Consider the following 19,506-nt stretch of genomic DNA (forward strand, 5'->3'; position numbering starts at 1 on the left):
CAAGTCTAAGTGACATAAAATAATTGCATCAAGGGTAACTTAGGTAAAAGAACAACACAGTATAATAAACTTCAGTGGAGTACATACAGCCTTTTTTGCAGATATAGGTTACTTTCTATCCAAGGGCCTATCTGACTGTATGGTTCTGCTGCATGAAAGTTTGCTAAGCTTACACAACTGAAGAGCTACATCAGAGTATAACTATGGCTACTGTTAGCATTTTTTCATTCAACCCTTCCTTTCAAAACATTAACAAAACTTTTGCTTGTCACCCTTGCAGCCTTACTGTTAGAAATCAGGAAGAAGAGAGAGCAAGGAGAACATCCCATGAACTCCAAGCAGAGGGTATCCCAAACTGTGAGGAAAGGTATGGTTTTTATCGTGTGCTCTGTTGCACAAGAAGTGAAACAAAAATTCAAATCTTACTAAATAATGAAAACCAATTATCTGACATATGCAAATAAATGACAAATGGATAATAATAAAGCTGACTTTGCAAGTCATCCATCTCCTGCCCCTCGAAGAACCAAGAGTCTGATATATAAACTTTCATCATATTTATATGCAGTGTGTAATCATGTTCCAACTTTCAGTGCTTTCAGATATAAATAAATAAATAAATAAATAAATAAATAAATAAATAAATTGAAACCCCACAAATAGTAAATCATAGAATGGCCTCGGTTGGAAGGGACCTCAAGGATCATGAAGCTCCAACCCCCCCGCCACAGGCAGGGCCACCAACCTTCACATTTAATACTAGACCAGGCTGCCCAGGGCCCCATCCAACCTGGCCTTGAACACCTGCAGGGACGGGGCATCCACAACCTCTCTGGGCAGCCTGACTATAAACACAGTCTGTCCTTACTCAGAAAAAAAACAGTATTTTCCCCACTCTACATATACACACTTAATACATAACTGGAGCTAACTGGCAGAGCTCGGCCTTAGAAAAGGAATAGATCCAAAGGGGAGCTCAGATACTCTCAAGAATCAGGCAGTTGTCTCTTAAGGGTTGCCCGAGCAGGTAGGAGGAGCTGTGAATCTGCAGTAGACAGGAGGGTGTCTGTTGTGATATTTGGATTGTTGCTTCTTATTACATATTTTCATTCACTTTGTAACACCATGATTCAATACGGACTATTACGAATAATAAAAAGCTTAGTTGCTGCCCAGGGGTTTCTTTACTGCAATTACTCTGAGCAGTAAAGCGCAATTTCTGAATCAACATACAGGCAATCATCTTATAAAGGATGCATCTGTTCACTGCAGTTTGCATTGGGGTAGTTCCAGTGAGGAATAAAGAGGTTCATGAACTTTGCATTTTCGTTCCATCACGATGGCAGATGCCTTCTACCAGATGAAAACAGTGTAAGTGATAATTGTTCGTTTCTCTCTTGTTCGTCCTCCTCCCTCCACAGCCCCGCTCCTACTCTTGAAGAAGTGAATGCTTGGGCTCAGTCATTTGACAAGTTGATGCTTACGCCAGCTGGTCGAAATGCTTTTCGCGAATTTCTACGAACAGAATTCAGTGAAGAAAACATGCTTTTCTGGATGGCCTGTGAGGAGCTGAAACAGGAATCCAACAAAAGCGTCATCGAGGAAAAAGCAAGACTGATTTATGAAGATTATATTTCTATCCTTTCTCCAAAGGAGGTATATTACTTTCCCCATTCTTTGATGCTGTTTTGCATGGTTGAGGTGTTTAAAGCTAGAGGAATACCCAGGGACAACTCTCTTTCCCCCACGTTCCACTGCTAAGTAGTAGAGATGTAGGGGTAAAAGACAAACCCAGCACTGAGGTGAGATGGTCAGAACTACTTTCGCTGTCTGTAAGAAAATTCTTCCTACGCTGCTTTGGCATGCTGACGTGAAGCCTTCAGTTTGAGGCACAACTAACACAGAATCAGAATATCCTTAGTTGGGAGGGACCCATAAAGATCACGGAGTTCAGCACAGAGATGAAGATTTGATCCTTGCTCAACTTAGATTTTATTTGTTGGACGCGTCAGTGGGGTTTTCTTTTGCAGTGCACGTAGATCAGGTCTCCAAAAGCACAGTAATGAAGTGTTATTTGCACAGCACAAACTGCCTGTGTGCAAAGAGCAGCTCTCAGAATATGGCACACAGCAAAAACACTAACTTGAAAATTTGTCAAGCCTACCTGTCACTTTGCTGGTAAAAAATGCCCCAAGTTTCAAACACGTCTCGGTTCATAATTTGAGTACAATTCTAGAAGAAGGCAGGGATTTTAATGCAAAATTTGTACACTTCATTATTTGTGGTCCAAAGTACATGCAGATAAAAACGCCATTTAAATCTGGTCAATCCATTCTAGTAATGCTAACACCTTTCCACAGACTGGTGCTTGCAGGAAAAAAGATAAAACATCACTTGAATGCTGTGTGGAATCACTCTATAGCTATGCCTGTGGTCCACATCCATTCATCGTGCTTTTCAAGATAGGGATTTGATTAAACACCAGCTTCCCAGGTTACAGTTTCCATCTGTGTCATCCTGCTTACTCCAAAGTCAGTCTCTTTACCACAGCACTACTTCCCAAGGAAACCAGCTGTCACAAAACACTACAAATCCTCTCTACTACAGAGCAGGAAGTCAGTCTGGAAATAATCTTCCAGTCCTTCAGGTTTTAGTAGCAAGAGGGTTGCAGGCAGCCTTGTTCAAGTAACGCTGCTTCCATGAGAAAGTTTCTCTGATGATATTCAACAGCTTTTTATTGCCAAATTTCAACACAGTCATTCTTAGTGTAAATATACATATATTTAGCACTCCTTATGCTCTTGAAGGACACCAACTGAAACTATTAAAAATATATATTTTTTTAAGCCAACAGAAATAAAAGCAAACAAATAAACCAGCTACTGTACACCACTATTACTTACACGTCATTTTATTTTAACATGCAGGTCAGCTTGGACTCCAGAGTAAGGGAAGTGATTAACCGAAATATGCTGGAACCCTCACAACATACCTTCGATGACGCACAGCTTCAAATCTATACCTTAATGCACAGAGACTCCTACCCACGGTTCATGAACTCTGCTATTTATAAGGACTTGCTTCGGTCCTTGTCTGAAAAATCCATCGAAGCATAGGATTCCTTTTTTCTTATGTGTATTTATTTTAAAACAAATGGGACTCTGGGCTACCCCGATCAGCAGGGGATTTAGTATTCATTTACCTGAAACAACTCAGGCAAGTTTTACTACAGACTGAATGCTTGGAACCCGCACAAGGCTCTGATATGATCAGCTAACTACAGTTTCTGATCAAATGAAGTATTACTTTGCAAAAGAGAACGAAGAACAAACATTTCTGTTCAAAAAAAGCAGTATTTTTACATTGCAGCGTACAACTCGGACACAAGTCTCTTACAATGTATATCTGAAGTACTGAGCATGAAAACTAATTTTAAGTGGACTGTCACAGTTTTCTTGAAAATCAAACCAGTTGCTCCATCCACACTATGACCAAAGTAAGAACAGCTGTACCGTCACTCTCTGGGTTACACGAGACCAAGTTTCACCACTTGTATGAATTGTGCTCGGTGCAGGTACACCCCACTTGTCTTATCTGATGCGTATACGGTGTGATATTGGAAATCAGTATGGTGATCTCAAGTTTCTGAAAACTAATTGTTGAAATAATTAATGCTGCCTATAAAAACCTTTTGCGGAAAAATTGTTATTTTACTACTGGAGTCCACTGAGAGCATTTCTAAGTTCATATTGTTCATGTTTATAACGTTAAATTATTTACTTAGTAGGAAGAAGAGTCCGGGGATTGAAATTCTCAAATAAAGCACAATTCTCACATATTTTTATCTTCCCTCTGTAGGTAGGAGTAAAAGGCATCTCACTGTTTGTTCTTGAAGGAGTGGCACTATCAGCCATCTTGGTTGTGTACATACTAAGTTGACTTGTTCGCTGACAGAGCTTGGAAGGCTTAGGTAACAAATACTCATACCTTACATTGACAAAGATGGAAACCAGAACTATCTCATTCCATAGCACTTTTTCAGACTGTCCAAAAGAAAAGCAACAGCTTTATCAGCTAATAAGCTTAAGTTCATTACACTTCACCCAAGGCATTACACTACCCCTACTTCTAGCACCAGGAAAAGCATGAAAAGAGCACTTTCAGGAAAAAAAAAAAAAAAGAAATGGGAATAGCAAAGCAGAATTAAGAATATTAATATGTCTGCTCAGTGCACTAGGTAGGAGACATGATCTCCCCTAACTGCATTTCACATTATCAAACAAATAAGGAGCTTTTTCATTGCAGGAGAAGACCTAATACAAGGTAAGTTTACAATAGCTGTGGACTAGTTTCTACAGTCTCCTTGCAAAACTGAAACACAATTCAACACACCAACTTAAAAACAACAACAAAAACCCATAAAACTAACCACCTTGAAAGACTGGAAAGCAAAGTACTTTTCTCCTCTAGTACAACACTGGATGACCTGGAGGACCAAGTCAAGAGGAATCCTTTCTATCTACTACTACTGCAGACACGCTGCTGGTTCATGTATGAACACAGATTCTCTCAACTGACTTTGGCACATCCCAAAGCGCTACCAGTACAATCTCAGTTATATAAAGTATAGCATGATAGGCAACAAAGGAACAAGCTGGACCTCTTGGTAAGGCAGTATTCAGGGGAGCTTGCAGTCAAACTGAGAATGCCATCGGTGCTGTTTTAATCAGACTGGGTAACGCTGCTCTAAAACTCTAAGCTGACAAAGTAAGTTTAACTAGGTCAGATTCTGCTTGCTGGAAAGATCAGACACACACATCAAAAAAAGTTCAAAGTGTGTCATTTCACTGAAATGGACTGTTTCGTTTCTTTTAAGTTATCTCCCTTCCCTGCAAAGACACCTCATTAAAAGCTGGAAGACAGCCGGAACGCTCATACTTTATAGTAGACAATGCATTCTATTATCCTGTGAAAAAAAAAAAAAAGATATGCTTAAATTAAAGGGGAGATAAAACAATACTGGATTGGGCAGTTCTATGGCTAACACAAGAGTACTAAAAGAAAAAGTAGCTATTTCTAAACTTATTTTCCATTTTCCACATCCAAATAATTAAAATACTCAAGGCAATTTTCATTTTATTTCTGCATTACAGCGTGCTGATATTTGCAATGCTCATCTTTCTTGGAAACCCTTAAACTTTAATGCTGTGTTTTAAGAGTTAAGCTCACATTCAATACTGATCCCTCGGTACTCTGAGAGCATCTCATACAAAATAAATCACTTCTCCCTTAAACAACATTATTTTGAGGCTGTTCAATGCTGGATTTAATTGAAGGAAAAAGAAGAAGGAAAAGCAAAACAAAACTCACACAGAAGACAAGTTTTTAACTACACTTCATATGATGTACTTGCTAATTATGCAAATCTTTTCCATGGCAAATGTGAATTATATAGAAAAGTTACTATAAGCAAGATGTTATAGAAATAAGAAACCAATGATATTGACACAAGATATTATTTATAATTCATAAAGTATAAAATTACCACAAAGCCAACTTATCCTAGCTTGAAAAGAAGCATGGGTGGTTTGCCTTGGCCTTTATTTAACCACAGGATATCATTAAGCTATAACAAGTTTCCAGTCCACTGGTATTTTCTTCAGTGTCTGCACTTTACAAGCCAATAACTCTCACAGAACATGCATACTGTTAAAGACTGCTCTTTCCAAGAGCCTGCTAAGTAGTATTAAAATTGTATGGCCTCCTTCAGCCAACACATTGTGCTTTATACTGACCTTTAAATTCCAAAGTAATTAGTACAGTACAAATCGAGGGAAAAAAAAACATCTAAACATACACAGGCTGAAAGGTTCTACTATATAAATTAAAATTGATCAGAGAAACACTATGCATGCTTCCTGATTAATAACAGCTGAAACAGAAAATGTGATCTGAGTCCACCTCAATGTAATCTAACGTATGTGATCACAAGGGGAATCCAGAACTCTGAATTCAAAAAAATAGGCACTTCTTGACAATACCTGGGAAATGCAATGCCGCTTCAAAGTGGGATTCACAAAAGCCTAGGTCACTGAGCAGCTGTTTACCTTCTGTTTAGTGCAAGTCAAAAAGACAGTCAGGACAACACCATTTAAAAATCAAATGTTCTCCTGTGAAAGTTAACAGAATTATGTATGAGGAAATGGCTTTGAGCTAATGATCCCGAAGCCTTCAGTATCTTCTGAGCAGCAGTGTCTCTCAAGAAACATGGCACTTAATCCCACTCCAACGCTATGAGGAATATGGCCTCCTCTTCTTTGCTAATGGACTAATGGAAAAACTTCAGCTTATGCAGTGGGACAACTACATTCCAGACTCTTCTTTGTTGAAAAGACGTGCACGAAAAGCTCACTGCTCAGCACTTCTGTTTTCGGATCTGGATAACCAGAATGAAGCGTAACTAGAATTTAGGCACCTGTGCTGTTTGAAGTCCATTTCTTGGACTTCACTCTTCTGCTGTGACAGCTCTTCATTCTGAAGTCAGAGGAGTGAAAAGTTGAGGCTGCTACCACAGCCACAAGGCTGGAGCAGGCCCAAAGAAGGGCAACAAGGGCTTGGAGAATATGCCCTACAAGGAGAGACTGAAGGAACTGGAGCTGTTTAGTGTGGGGAAAAGGAGGCTGAGGGGAGACCTTATTGCTCTCTTCAAATACTTGAAAGGTGATTGCAGCGAGAGTGGGGCTGGTCTCTTCTCACTGGTAACAGGTGACAGGACAAGGGGAAATGGCCTCAAGTTGCACCGGGGTAAGTTTGGATATCAGGAAACACTTCTTTACAGAAAGGGTTGTTAAGCGCTGGAATAGGCTCCCCAGGGAGGTGGTTGAGTCACCATCACTGAACGTGTTTAAAAACCATTTGGATGTGGTGCTCGGGGACATGATTTAGCAGAGGGTTGTTAGAGTTAGGGTAGTATGGTTAGGTTGCGGTTGGACTTGATGATCTTTATTATAAGGTCTTTTCCAACCTGAGCAATTCTATGATTCTACGATATATCTACAACGGAGAAAGCACTACCACAGTTGTAGCTCTTTTAATGATTTTCTTATATGCGACAGTCAGGCACAAAGATTAAAGAACAAACAGCATTAGGAAGGTTGCATAAGCCAACATTGCCTGTCCTGTATGTGTTTTGAACAGCAATGGAAATTTAGGGCTACTTGTCATCCAATCTGCGATCATGTTTAACATAATTTTTTTTGCCTCATTCCTCTAGAAATGCACTCAAACACAGCACTCTCCTCGATAGCAAACGTCTGTAATTAGTTTGCTGCTGTCTAAAGCAAATTAAATGAAAAATCAATTATGAACCTGTGAATAATTTCTAAGAAGCAATTCTGCCAAAGGACTCACACGTAGGCAAAAAACATATCAAATATATCTATTCTTCTACTAGAAAAAGGAATACTTTCTGAATTTCAGCCATACTATCAAGTAAGTTGAATTTAAAATGTTTTTATGCAAAGTTATGCAAGAAACCTCGAAATGCTGAGCTATTTTGTGCCTAAAAAGTGTTTAGATATGTAACTCAGCTTCTTTGATTTAAGCATTTTTCCTTCCACCTTAAAAGCCACTTTTTTTCTATGTGTAATAAAATAAAATACATTATGGGAATGCATATTTCAGCCTTAAAAAAAATGCAGTAGACGATTCACATAGTTAGGGAAAAAAAAAAACCAAGCAAATTATCAAAATATTTCATTGGTAAAAGTTTAATTTCAACTTACTTACAAAAATGAAAAAATATTTTAACATTCACCATACAATTGAGCAACCTGGCCCTACTGACTATCAGCTATAGGAAGGTATTTAAGGAAATGATGGTTGTGTCAAAATGAAGGCTAACTTCAGGCATGTATGCTGCTTAAAAAAAAGAAAAGAAAAAAAAGAAAAGAAAAAAAAAGAAGGAAAAAGAAAACCAAATAACCTCTTGTTTGCAGGAAGCTAGCTGCTTAGCCTAGTTTTTAAAGCTAATTACAAAATCCTCTTTCATACTGGTCCAGATGTCTTGACAATTTCTTCTTCTAACAGAACTGTGAAAAGAAAAGAAATTTTATGAGGTCTCCATAAAACTTAATTCTAAATCTTTGCAAGAAGAAACAGTTATGTGACACCATTCTTTGGATATGGAAATTAGTATTCAAAGCATTTGCTTATATCACACAAGTATGCTGTCACTCAAGCATTTTTATATAGAGACTTTTATAACTACTACCTCACAAGGGGATTTAAGGACAAATGAACTTCTTCATTGTGCTGCATCAAACAACTTCTAAGCTTTATAAATTATTTAGATATCTTGGAACACAGATCTGAACTGCATTCAGTAATAAGAAACATAAAGCAAGACACATAAAAGAATTCCTAATGCAGTAATCCTAATATATGCTTTGCAGCATTGTTCATATAAAAAAACCCTAACAAAATGAAGATAGCATGCAATATTAAACTTTATATTATATTTAAGTTGTAAATTATACAGGCCTTCATTTCAGTGTTTGTCTATTTCATTACACTACAATCGTTCCTGAGACAACTTCTGTTGTTGTTTTAACATTTTATAATTCCCATTTCTTGGGGTTTTGTTTTTGTTTTGGTTTGTTTTAAAGAAATGAAATACTACAGCAAATTATCATTGTATTACACCTAACTCAACACAGGAATATGGAAGCAGTCACCTTTTTTTTACATTCCTCTTCTTTTTAGAGTAGAGAATAAAAGGGAAAAGAAATCCAACAAAATGCCTAAAAGGGCCTATTCTACCCGTCAAAGCAGAGATAAAAAAAAGGTTAGAAAATCTTTGGGAGAAGACTGGGAAAATACAGTGGCTATCTTGCCACTGCTTGTTATGGCAACGCATAGTATTGTACCTAGATGTCACAAGGTCTAAGTCAACATCCTGACTTCTCTACCCCTAATTACCCTCAGCCAGAACTTGTGCATTCTCAACACCTTTGGCCACAGATAGTTTTCTAATATAAAGCTATTTGGGAATATCAACATACAGTATCATGTATGGGTTAAGAAATGACCACAAGTCAACAGAAACTCAACTGTCATTTATGGTAAAACATGAAATTAAGCACAGACCCTGGTTGTCTGCTGTCAGGTATGCAGAACGGTCTAATAACCTTACCTTCCATCTGTTTCCACATTCATTACAAACAACAAACGTTGTCATAGGTTCATCAGCACTGCGGGTTTGAACCTTTAGCAAAAGCAAGAGCCAGAGCAGAAAAGGAAAATTAGGAAGTTCAACTTTTGTTAGTGTGTGTTCAATGTAAAGGTTTAAAATCAAAGTTTAACATTAAGCAACTACATTTGGATAAGAATATAAGTTAACTTTGCATCCTAGTTGAAACCACATTATTTTGTTTGGACTACATAGTGATCATAAGCTTATGTTTTGACAATTTTAGAAGCACTAAAAAACCAATTTCAGTAAAGGAACTGTTCACATATTTCTAGGAAAAAAATCTGTGGTGAAGCTACACTTTAAAGCTACAGTTCAACTTTACATACATGATACTGACACAAAGGCTTAAAGTCTCATGACTGAAACACAGCTTTCTGTTTGAAGTACCTTACACACAACACTAAACTATAAACACAGCTGATCCTGTGATCGTGCTACATGCCCCGCAGCGCCACTACAGTTCTTGCACATATACTATAATATGAAAAAATTCTAATTCAGAGTCTGGTCAAATAATAGATAATTTTGTATATACATATTCACTACCTCCATAAAAAAGACGTTTACATGTTACATGTTACAAACAGTGAAATAGTGCTCCATATAGAACCATATTATAAAAATTTAATCAGTAGAATTAGCAAAAACTCAGCATCACAAATAAACTGGCATCTCACACTACATACATAATCTGCTTGGATTTACATAGAATATTTGGTAAATTAATACAATTAATACAACAAATATTCTTTATGGAAGCACACCTACGTAGACCCAACTGTCTCCATGCTTTGTATTTTGTTAGCATTTTGTAACGACAACTTTTTTCTCTGACCATGTTTATACAGGACTTCAGCTTTGAGAAAGGAAAATGAACACCCCAAATAACCACATACCTGCGTATATGTACAGTTCTTCTTTTTGCACTTGCCACATGTAAACAGATCGGTTTGGGTACCTCCTGTTTTGGCCATCTGGTGCTCTCTGATAGCCTCTTTGGTCAGATTTTTGCGCATTTCTTTCAACTCATCACTTGCCATTTCCTGTCACAGAAAAAAACAGCAGAGTTTACCAGGGAGTTCTTGTTTTAAAGAAAATGAAGTGTGAACCATAGTTCCAACGTGCAGGATCTCAAAAATACATAGTAAGCATTACGGGCACAGTAAAAAAAAAAGTTGTTCCGTTTTGTTTCAGTAGACTTTTACTCTGCATTCTGCCTTGATGTGGAACACAAAATTTTGTATTAATGCCACTTCCCTTAAGATATCATCTTTATGATATAATTATATAATAAGGTTTTATAGCCATTCAATTTGAAAACTTGGTCCAAGATACTAATTAAAACAAAGGAGCACAGGGCAACATGAAATGTGTTTCTGCATTTGTACGTACACACACGTAGAATAAAAACACTGAAAATACACGCTTCAGATACAACCTGCTTTTCTTTCCCCATTCCTCTGCCAGCCTCAGTTTTCCCTGGCCTCTATATAAAGCTACAGAAAAAGCCATTCCTTGAAATCAAAGCCAGCCATGATTTTTATTTCTATATACTCCTTTATACCTATCTGGGGCTGGGTACAGGGGAGGGTGAGAAGTAGCAGAACCCAACACACATAAGCAGAACTACAAAACTGAAATAAAATATTATCCATGCTTTTATTTTTCTTTCCTATAACATTTAATTTTTCACTTCTGACTTTCTTTATATATCAAAACAAATCAAGACAGTGAGCATCTATTTGAATGGGAGCTTCTGTTAAAGTGTTCAAAATGTTCTTTCAATAACAAATTTAATTGGATTCAAAGGCCAATTCTCCTAGCTTCCTTCCCGTATCATTTATGTATTCTATTTACTGTAAAGATTTTCCTTCAAAATCATTTTACATAATCCATTTTACATAATCTGTCAAATCTCAGATAAGCTTTAAATCAACATTAAAAATGCCAACAGGAGATGGACTGATCTTTAAAAGCACAGTGCTATACCTTTCGTAGGAGAATAACAGCAGAGGCCAGTATTTGAAAAACAAATGGCAAGACAGGCTAACGTGGATGGTAGTGTTACATATCCAGCAGGGTGAATGGCTTAGCAGCTTGAGGTCAGTCACTACCCTGAGCATAAACCATCAGGCCACAGAATCATAGAATCCTTAGAGATGGAAGGGCCCTCTGAAGGCCATCTGGTCCAACTCCCCTGCAATGAACAGGGACGCCACAGCAACATCAGGTTGCTTAGGGCCTTATCCAGCCTCGCTTTGAAAGTCTCCAGGGACAGGGCATCAACCACAACACTGGGCAACCTGTTCCAGTGCCTCACCACCCTCTGTCTAAGAATTCTTTTCCTTACGTCTAACCTAAACCTACCTTCTTTGAGCTTGAGGCCCACTGTTCTGTATTTCAGAAAATTTGGCAGAGAGCTTACCTGACTCACAGAGAAATTACATTTTCAGGAACCATTAAAATACACCACTTTCATTTCCTCTGCCCTCTATAATTCAGACTGTGCAAGCCATGAACAAGTCTTAGTCCTTCAAAAGTACAGGCATTTTTTATTAGTTAGCGGCCAGGACATAAGTCCAGTAGGGAAGTAGTTCAAGAGCTATGCTTTACTTACCTCTGCTGTCATTTTGGCAAATTTGTCAGGAGGAATGTTCCCACATAACACGTTTTTTCTTAGGTTCGGATTCTTTGCATCCTTGAGATTCGCTATCCTACTTCGTACCCTATTTTTGTATTTCATATCAGTGTTTTTTAATTCTTGAAAAATAGGTGCTTTGGATTTAAGGAACAAAACAAGTAAAACAGATCACTGTGGATTGTTTTTGGGGGGGAAACAACCTTTTTAAAGAAAAGTCCTTCCTCACACTCCCATCTCCAAACAACAGTTACTCTCTGCTCAACACAGCAGACAGTACTTCACATCTTGCCAAAGCCTACTCATTGTTTAGCACACGGCTGGCAAAACATGAATTTGGGGACAACAGGATTTTAACAAAAATTCTCAAAAATCACCCAAGGACTTAAGCCCAGCTCCTTGATCTCATCTGATTTCTAATGTAATTTCTGTATTAAAAGTAAAAATAGAAATCACACACACACAGATCCCTCTGTTTAGTTTGTGGTACTTTTCTAAACACTGAATTTCAGTACTGATGTGTTAGCACAGTTTGCTTGTTTTTGTTTTGAATGAAATAAAATACTCAATATACAGATTAAGTGAACTATTTTTTAACAGTATCAGTGTTCTTAAATACTCTCATCTTAAATACCCTCATCCTAGAGCACAGATATGCCCAGCAAAGGATATCTTCTTCGATCTGAGAACCCAACTCTTCCTCATCAGCACCAATAGCAATGTAATCATCTGAGGAAAACAAAAATTTAAATATTAGCACTCTGATGATCTCAGCAGTTATTTTATATCACTGAGATCCAACTCGGAACATCAAAACAACGAATTATAAATAACTACAATGTATTTCTTTTGATAAGGAAAGTTTGGTTGATTTATAAAAATCTGTGAACAGTACTTTGAAGAAAAATCAGTGAAATGAAGAGCAACAAGAAAAAAAAGTAGAATCACCTTAACTATTTCAGACACAATTATCTCTGGTTGAAATACAAATAGTAATTAAAAACAATTTTGCTATACAGAAAAAAAAAAATCCCACTGTCTTCTATTATGCTTGGCAATTACCCATCTCTAAACACAGTGCATCTGTGTTTAGAATAGGCTATTATAATGAGAAAACATTCTGTATCGAGTTTTATCAATTCTTTCAGCCCACACAACACTAGCTATGTTTTGTATGCATGCAAGAGAAAAGATTTCTCTAGAAATATAGTAATTAAATATTATTGTTAAAAACATGTCAAGTAGGGAATGGTCATAAAATGTGCAAATTAGAAGAAATGAACCATAGCGATATTGAGGACAACACAACACGACCTAAAACATCTCCAGATAATTGTTTACTGTTTCTGACCCAAACCCTTCCTCATAAAGACAGCTGCCTTTCCAACACAGCCTGGGACAAATTATACACAATATGTGCTTTCCTCCTCCTCATTCTAACACGGGTAGACTTTGATGAGTAATAAAAACACAGTTTCTTCTTGATCTCGCGCATAAGTCCATAGAACCAGAAAATAAGCTTATATTTTGAGATTGGCATTAGACTTATGGATGATTAGCTAACATGTATAATAGGAGGTAACATTACAAAAAGAATTCTTGGAAACCTAGTGAAAATTCCAACTACATATAATTACAAAAACTAAGAAGCTATATGCAACTTTCTAAAAACCTGTTTGCCCTCTGAATTACATATCTGAAAGACCTTATGAATAGACTAATGGTCCTTAGTCAGCCTTGTTTTCTGCCTGTGTCAGAATTCATGTGAATTAAAAGTGAAGTACAAAACAGAGTGAAATAGAGTAAAAACAGATCATTTCAGAAGTCTGCTTACACTGAGTCAGGTTACACTAAGCTAGCAACAGAGAAAAGTTCTTGCAGACGAGAACAATGCGTAAGAAAGAATTCAGGACACTGAGTACAACACTTGATTTGCTCACAATTTAGCATATCATTCATCAGTTTAAAGACACACAAGGGTACAGGATGGGGAAAAACAAAACAACGACAACACAAAAAAAATCAAGCCATTTGCATATGTCTCAAAGGCAGGAAGATGAAACAATGTAAGATTAACTGCGACTATATCCACAAAACTTCAAGGTTAAATCAAAACAGAAAGGCAGCCTTCAAAATCTAGAATCTAAAGGCTCACAGGACCTCTAGAGTAAGAAAGGCAGTCACGCTTATGGTGATGTTCTCACTCAGAGATAAGATGAAAAACAGCAGTTTCCATTAATAGAGTCAAATGAGGAATTACAGAGGAAATAACTTCCTGTAATGAAGTTTTACTGTAGGCAAGATATCAGATGAACAGAAGCCACAAAATGTCCCATATCACCAGCAACAAAAAAGTAGTTCAGTTCAGTCCCATGTTGCCGAGGTTGCTCAGCTTACTGCATCTTGGGTGAACTGGCCTATGAGTATGCACACACAATCGGACATAAGAAAGGGTACAGTAAACAGGGGCAGGGCAAGAACAGAAGGAAGAAACAGTAAAAATTGAAAATATTGTATACAGAGCTCACCTCCTGTTCTGAGAGCTGCAGAGAGCATTTCTCTACATTTCACTCGTACAGAATCCGAAGTGCTTGGAGCCCGAGGAAAAGAAGGGATGAAAGAATTTGATGGAGCACTACCCTCCTCCTTCCTGCTGCTGGAATTGCTACTTGAACTGCTAAAAAAAAGTAAAAACAAAAAAGAAACCAACCTAATATTAAATGTCTTTTGCTTTCTTCAAATCACTTTATTTGAGGGGAAAACACAGATCTTTTGCTATAACCACTTAATGATACTAATAAAAAAGAACACAAGACACCATCTAAAGCTATTTATAGCTCTAGAGTCAATACAATTTTAAAAGTGTCTTCAGAATTTTTACCAGGGTATTCCACACAACAGAGACAGGAAGCATTTCTTATTTATATAAGATATATAAGATAAATATGGTTATTTATATAAGTTTTAATTCTCAGTCCTCTACATTAACATGAAACCATTTTTTCCTTCAAGGAACTTTAAAAACCAGTGAAGAAATACCATGCTAACAGTCAGTCTGCTGAAGTGGTACTATGGTTTTAGGAAGCTTTTGCAAACTCTTAAAGTTTTCTTCTTGCATTGGGACAAATAATTAGAGGCTACACTTCCATTTGGAAATGGCTGCTGTAACCTGATTCACTACAAACAGAAGTACGTAGATAAACTGGACTTGTCGATACTACTTTGCAAATATTCTTCAGCACCTCAAGTGCCATTTACATGGGCTCATCTTTCTGACAACATAAGTTTTGTCTTTACCAAAAAAGGTGCAGAACAAGACTGTTTATCAAACATAAAAGCTAACAGACAAAAGAAGTATTCTAAACCTCTAACGTATGTAATTACCACAAATTTGTAACTGAAAGTTACACTTTTCAAAGCTCAGTACTAGTATCGAGAGAGGAAGGAGTCTCTGACAGATAAGACAGAATAAACAATAACTAGTCTGGCCGTATCTTGTCCTGTGGGTTTCATCTTTTTTTAGTGTGTCAGCAGCAGCTGGATCTTCTTCCCTAGCAACACACCATTTTTTGTACAACTGTACATATTTCACAAAATAATGTGGAAGTAATCTCTAACATTTAAACTTTTGGCCCAAATATATGTGAAAACTGGTTGATTTTTCAGGTTAATCCTGATTTATACTGAACAAGGGTATCTGTCCTCAAGAATTAAGTACCTTTCCTCTCTTGCTTCGGGGCTGTTTTGTGAGGAAGATGCAGGCTCCTTTTTCTTTTCTTCAGAATCTTTATCAGTTGAAGGTCCATCTGGGAATACAAAACATGAGAAACTTTTACACAGTAATCAATTAAAAGCAGTGGTAGAATATCTCTGATAATTTCTTCCAAGCCAGTTAGATGTGCTATCAGCTCTTACTCTCTGATTTGACTCTCTCTTGCAGTACAGCTTTCCACCTCTCACACCCTTGCCAACCCAGCAAACAAAATCTATGTCAACGCTCAAATCCTTCAGGGAAAGTCCGGCATCTGCTTTAACTGGCAGTGAAGGCATGATAAAAAAGATTCTGAAAGAGTTTGATGTTAAGTCAGCCGCCTGCTTTGGCTTGCTTTTTCCACTGCCTACAGAAAGAACCCAGTGACACTGCCATCACTCACCTATTTTTGTGAATTTCTCCTTCCAAGCCTTCCTAGGTCTGCCATTACACACCTAACTCTGTAGACTGTTATTACTTGGATGAACTTATTACAAATTTTAAAAGAGAACTAAATTCAAAGAAAAATAGAGAAAAGGCTCGGTTGTGAACTGGGTATCTAAACCTTTGCTTAAGCATCAAAAAGGAACCTCATTTCCTGAAGGATCCTACCCCATGTTTCTCATGGGAACGTGTGGTATGAAACACAGATATTCAGGTCTCCTCTTATTCAAGCACTTAAAGCACACATCAAGTATTCCATCTCCAGCTGTAACCAAAAATTAATGCCTACAAAACAGTCTGAGACCCAGGCAAGTCCATAAAATTCTCCAGAATACTCCCTATAGGAGAGTATATATATACACACACTCCCCTTATACATTACTATTATATATGCTCCCTTATACATTTTGAATGATTGTCTTTAAAAAACTAGAAGAGTTACTAAAAAAAAATCCTAATAAAGATACTGGTTCAATCAAAGTATTTATTAAAAAAAAAGTGACTAAAAAAACAAACAAAGTATAAGCAGAATGGACTGCAGAAGATTTTTGCTATGACACCCAAAGACACTATACTCAGAGAAAGGAAACAAACCCATGATCCATTTTTAACACGCACATTCACAACTAGTCTCTATGGCTACAAACACTTACATGATAAATACATTTTTAAATATTCTATGTATGCATGTTATCTCATCTACTCCCATCTGAAGCACATGACAATTTTTGCCGGAGGTTTTTAGACAGATCTATCAGTATGTATCTTGGGGTAAGCACTTGTGAACATTTACTGATACCGTGATTGCATCGTTCACTTATGTAGGGCAAAGCATACATGAAACCAGGGGATAGAGTAGGAGGTAAAATCATGGCTCTTTCTAACCTGTGGAGCAATCTATGCAAGCGTGTCTCAAACAAAAGGTCAAACTTCAACAGCTGAGACAACTGAACCATCTTCAGCAAATATGTGTTCAAAACTATGCTATCTTTAATCTCTCAGAGAAGAGTTTATATATATGTCTCTCAAATCCAACTTCATAAATCTGAAAATAAAAACATTCTCTGCTTAGTAGAAATATTCATGCTAAGTCACTCACTTTTATGCACCATACATTGAAAGTACTGAAGAGATTCAGTGCCAAGCAGTATTTATTCTTAAACTCACACATGAACAAGGATCCTTTAATTTATTAATTACATACTGTTCTTTTGTCAATACAATGTTTAACAGTCTGCTGGGCAGCATTTCAGCTTTCCTTTGGGAAAAAAATATATATTTATCCTGGAGAAATTGAAGTCTCTTCTAATTAGCTTTCTACATCCAGTGGCCAGACTCTGGAGCAAAGGAAGAATGACAGCTAATGGGAATTACAAACAACCATAGAAATCTAGCAAAGAAAGATGGAAAAGCAGCCTGTGACAGATACTTAAAAATTCAAATGAGCAAGTGATTCACATCAGGAAACATAAAGCAGCAGATAAATATTTAGAATTATAATTTAAATTATCTAAGTTCCTTCAAAGAAGCATGTTTTTTTAAAAAAGTGTACAGCTATTATAACTTACAAAACCCCCTTTTTTTTTCCAGGAACAAACTGAAATTATCATCAATTTCAGAAATGAAAAACATTACTTCAGTTTTAGCTACTGCTGCTTCAGAAGCCCACTAACAACAAGCTAACACACACACACACACACACTTGAGGCTTTTTCTTCCTTTTCTAAATAACAGAAGTGAATTTATAATAATATCCAGTTAACTGACGGTTTGCAAACACAACTCCTGTCTACAAGAAGGGCAGGAAGAAGGATCCAGGGAATTATAGGCTTGTATGTCTAACCTCAATACTAGGGAATGCCATGGAGCAGACCATCCTGAATGTCATCGTACAGCACATACAGGACAACCGAGTGATCAGGCACAGCCAGCACAGATATATGAAAAACAAGTTCTACCTGACTAACCTGACCTCCCACAACAAGATGACCTGCTTAAAGGATGACAGAATGCCTGCTGATATTGTATACCTTGACTTTAGTGAAGTATTTGCCAGTTTCCTATATCTACTGGAGAAACTGGCCGCTCATGGCTTGGACAGCTGTACAATATGTTGGGTGAAGAACTGGCTAGATGGCCAGGTTCAAAGAGTCACAGTGAATAGAGCTCAATCCAGTTGGTCACTGGTCATCAGTGGTGTTCCCCATGAGTGAGCATTGGGTCGGTTTTGCTTAACATTTTTATTACTGATCTGGATGAGGGGATGAAGTGCACACTCAGTAAAGCGACAGACGAAAATAAGCTAGGCAGGACTGTCAATTTACTTGACGGTAGGAAGGCTGTACAGAGGGACTGGTGGCATCCAATTATCTAACATTCAGCAAGACCCAGTGCTGGGTCCTGTGCTTGGGTCATAGCAACTTCCCAGCAGTAGAGGCCAGGGGAAGATGGGCTGGAAAGTTGCCCAGCAGGAAAGGACCTGGGTGTGCTGGTCAGTAGCTGGCTGAATGTGAACCAGTCGTGCTGAGGTAGCCCAGAAGGCCAATAGCTCCTGGTTTGCGTGAGATAGAGTGTGAGCTGGACTAGGGTAGCGATTGTGCCCTTGTACACCACACTGTTTAAACTGAACCTTGAGTAGTGCAGTCAGTTAAGAGCTCCTCACTACACAAAGGATACTGTGTCGCTCAAGCAGGGACAGAGAAGAGCAGCAGAGCCAGTGAAGGGACTAGAAAACAAAGTTTAATGAGGAGTGACTGAGGGAACTGAGCTTCCTTAGTTTGGAGATGAGATGGCTGAGGGGAGATCTCTTTGCTCTCTAAAAATCCCTGAAAGGGAGTTATAGAGGAGGACGTTGCTTTCTTTCTCACGTGCCCAGTAATTGGTCACGAGGAAACAGTCTCAAGTTCTGCTATGGGAGGTTCAGATTGTATATCAGGAAGAATTTCTTCAGAGAGAGGAGCCAATTGTTGGAACAGGCTGACCAGGGCAGAGGCAGAGTCCCCAAGCCCTGGAGGTGTTTAAGACGTGTGGGCAGGGCATTAAGGGACATGGTTTAGCAATGGGACTCAGCAAGTTAAGCTGATAGCTGGACTTGATGATCTTGATCATCTTTTCCAAACCAGATGATTCTACAGCTCACACGTGATATGTAAAAGAAGAGAGAATTCTAAAACTACGTTTGCACTTGATATCTTATAAATAGACATATTATACTTATTGACAGTAAACACTATTCTTGAACACAGACTGTAATTTAGGAATTTGTTTTCTCAATAAATATTTGAACTCAACCAGTAAGTTTTTAGATGTCCTTGAACAACTTAACCTAGTAACAGCTGCAAGATAGTCCTAGACTGTACCAGACTTGCTCCAGCAGAATCAAAACTAAGTTTGAAATAACAGAGGATCTTATACACAAAC

At 37.7% G+C, this 19,506-nt stretch overlaps 2 protein-coding genes across 5 annotated transcripts in view; one reads left to right on the forward strand and one right to left on the reverse strand.

The window, feature by feature from the left end:
• RGS20 (regulator of G-protein signaling 20) overlaps positions 1 to 7,983 on the forward strand; it is a 23,516-nt gene extending 15,533 nt beyond the window's left edge. For 2 of the 3 annotated variants that reach the window (XM_015282661.3, XM_025147032.3), the window contains exons 3-5: positions 281 to 367; positions 1,422 to 1,656; positions 2,928 to 7,983. In XM_015282661.3, coding sequence (XP_015138147.1) covers positions 281 to 367; positions 1,422 to 1,656; positions 2,928 to 3,116 — 511 coding nt within the window. In that variant the 3' untranslated portion in view covers positions 3,117 to 7,983. The remainder of the gene's footprint in view (positions 1 to 280; positions 368 to 1,421; positions 1,657 to 2,927) is intronic. The other variant, NM_204842.3, reaches the window with a different exon arrangement.
• TCEA1 (transcription elongation factor A1) overlaps positions 6,983 to 19,506 on the reverse strand; it is a 25,487-nt gene continuing 12,963 nt past the window's right edge. Inside the window, exons 4-10 of one of the 2 annotated variants that reach the window (NM_001396692.1) lie at positions 15,610 to 15,697; positions 14,420 to 14,565; positions 12,564 to 12,620; positions 11,871 to 12,025; positions 10,150 to 10,296; positions 9,194 to 9,265; positions 6,983 to 8,090 (exon numbers count right to left, since the gene is read on the reverse strand). In NM_001396692.1, coding sequence (NP_001383621.1) covers positions 8,082 to 8,090; positions 9,194 to 9,265; positions 10,150 to 10,296; positions 11,871 to 12,025; positions 12,564 to 12,620; positions 14,420 to 14,565; positions 15,610 to 15,697 — 674 coding nt within the window. In that variant the 3' untranslated portion in view covers positions 6,983 to 8,081. Of the gene's footprint in view, positions 8,091 to 9,193; positions 9,266 to 10,149; positions 10,297 to 11,870; positions 12,026 to 12,563; positions 12,621 to 14,419; positions 14,569 to 15,609; positions 15,698 to 19,506 lie in introns of both variants that reach the window. The other variant, NM_001006387.2, reaches the window with a different exon arrangement.

The sequence above is a fragment of the Gallus gallus genome, chromosome 2 (genome assembly GCF_016699485.2).
Source record: "Gallus gallus isolate bGalGal1 chromosome 2, bGalGal1.mat.broiler.GRCg7b, whole genome shotgun sequence".
In the NCBI taxonomy this organism is placed as follows: Eukaryota; Metazoa; Chordata; class Aves; order Galliformes; family Phasianidae; genus Gallus; species Gallus gallus.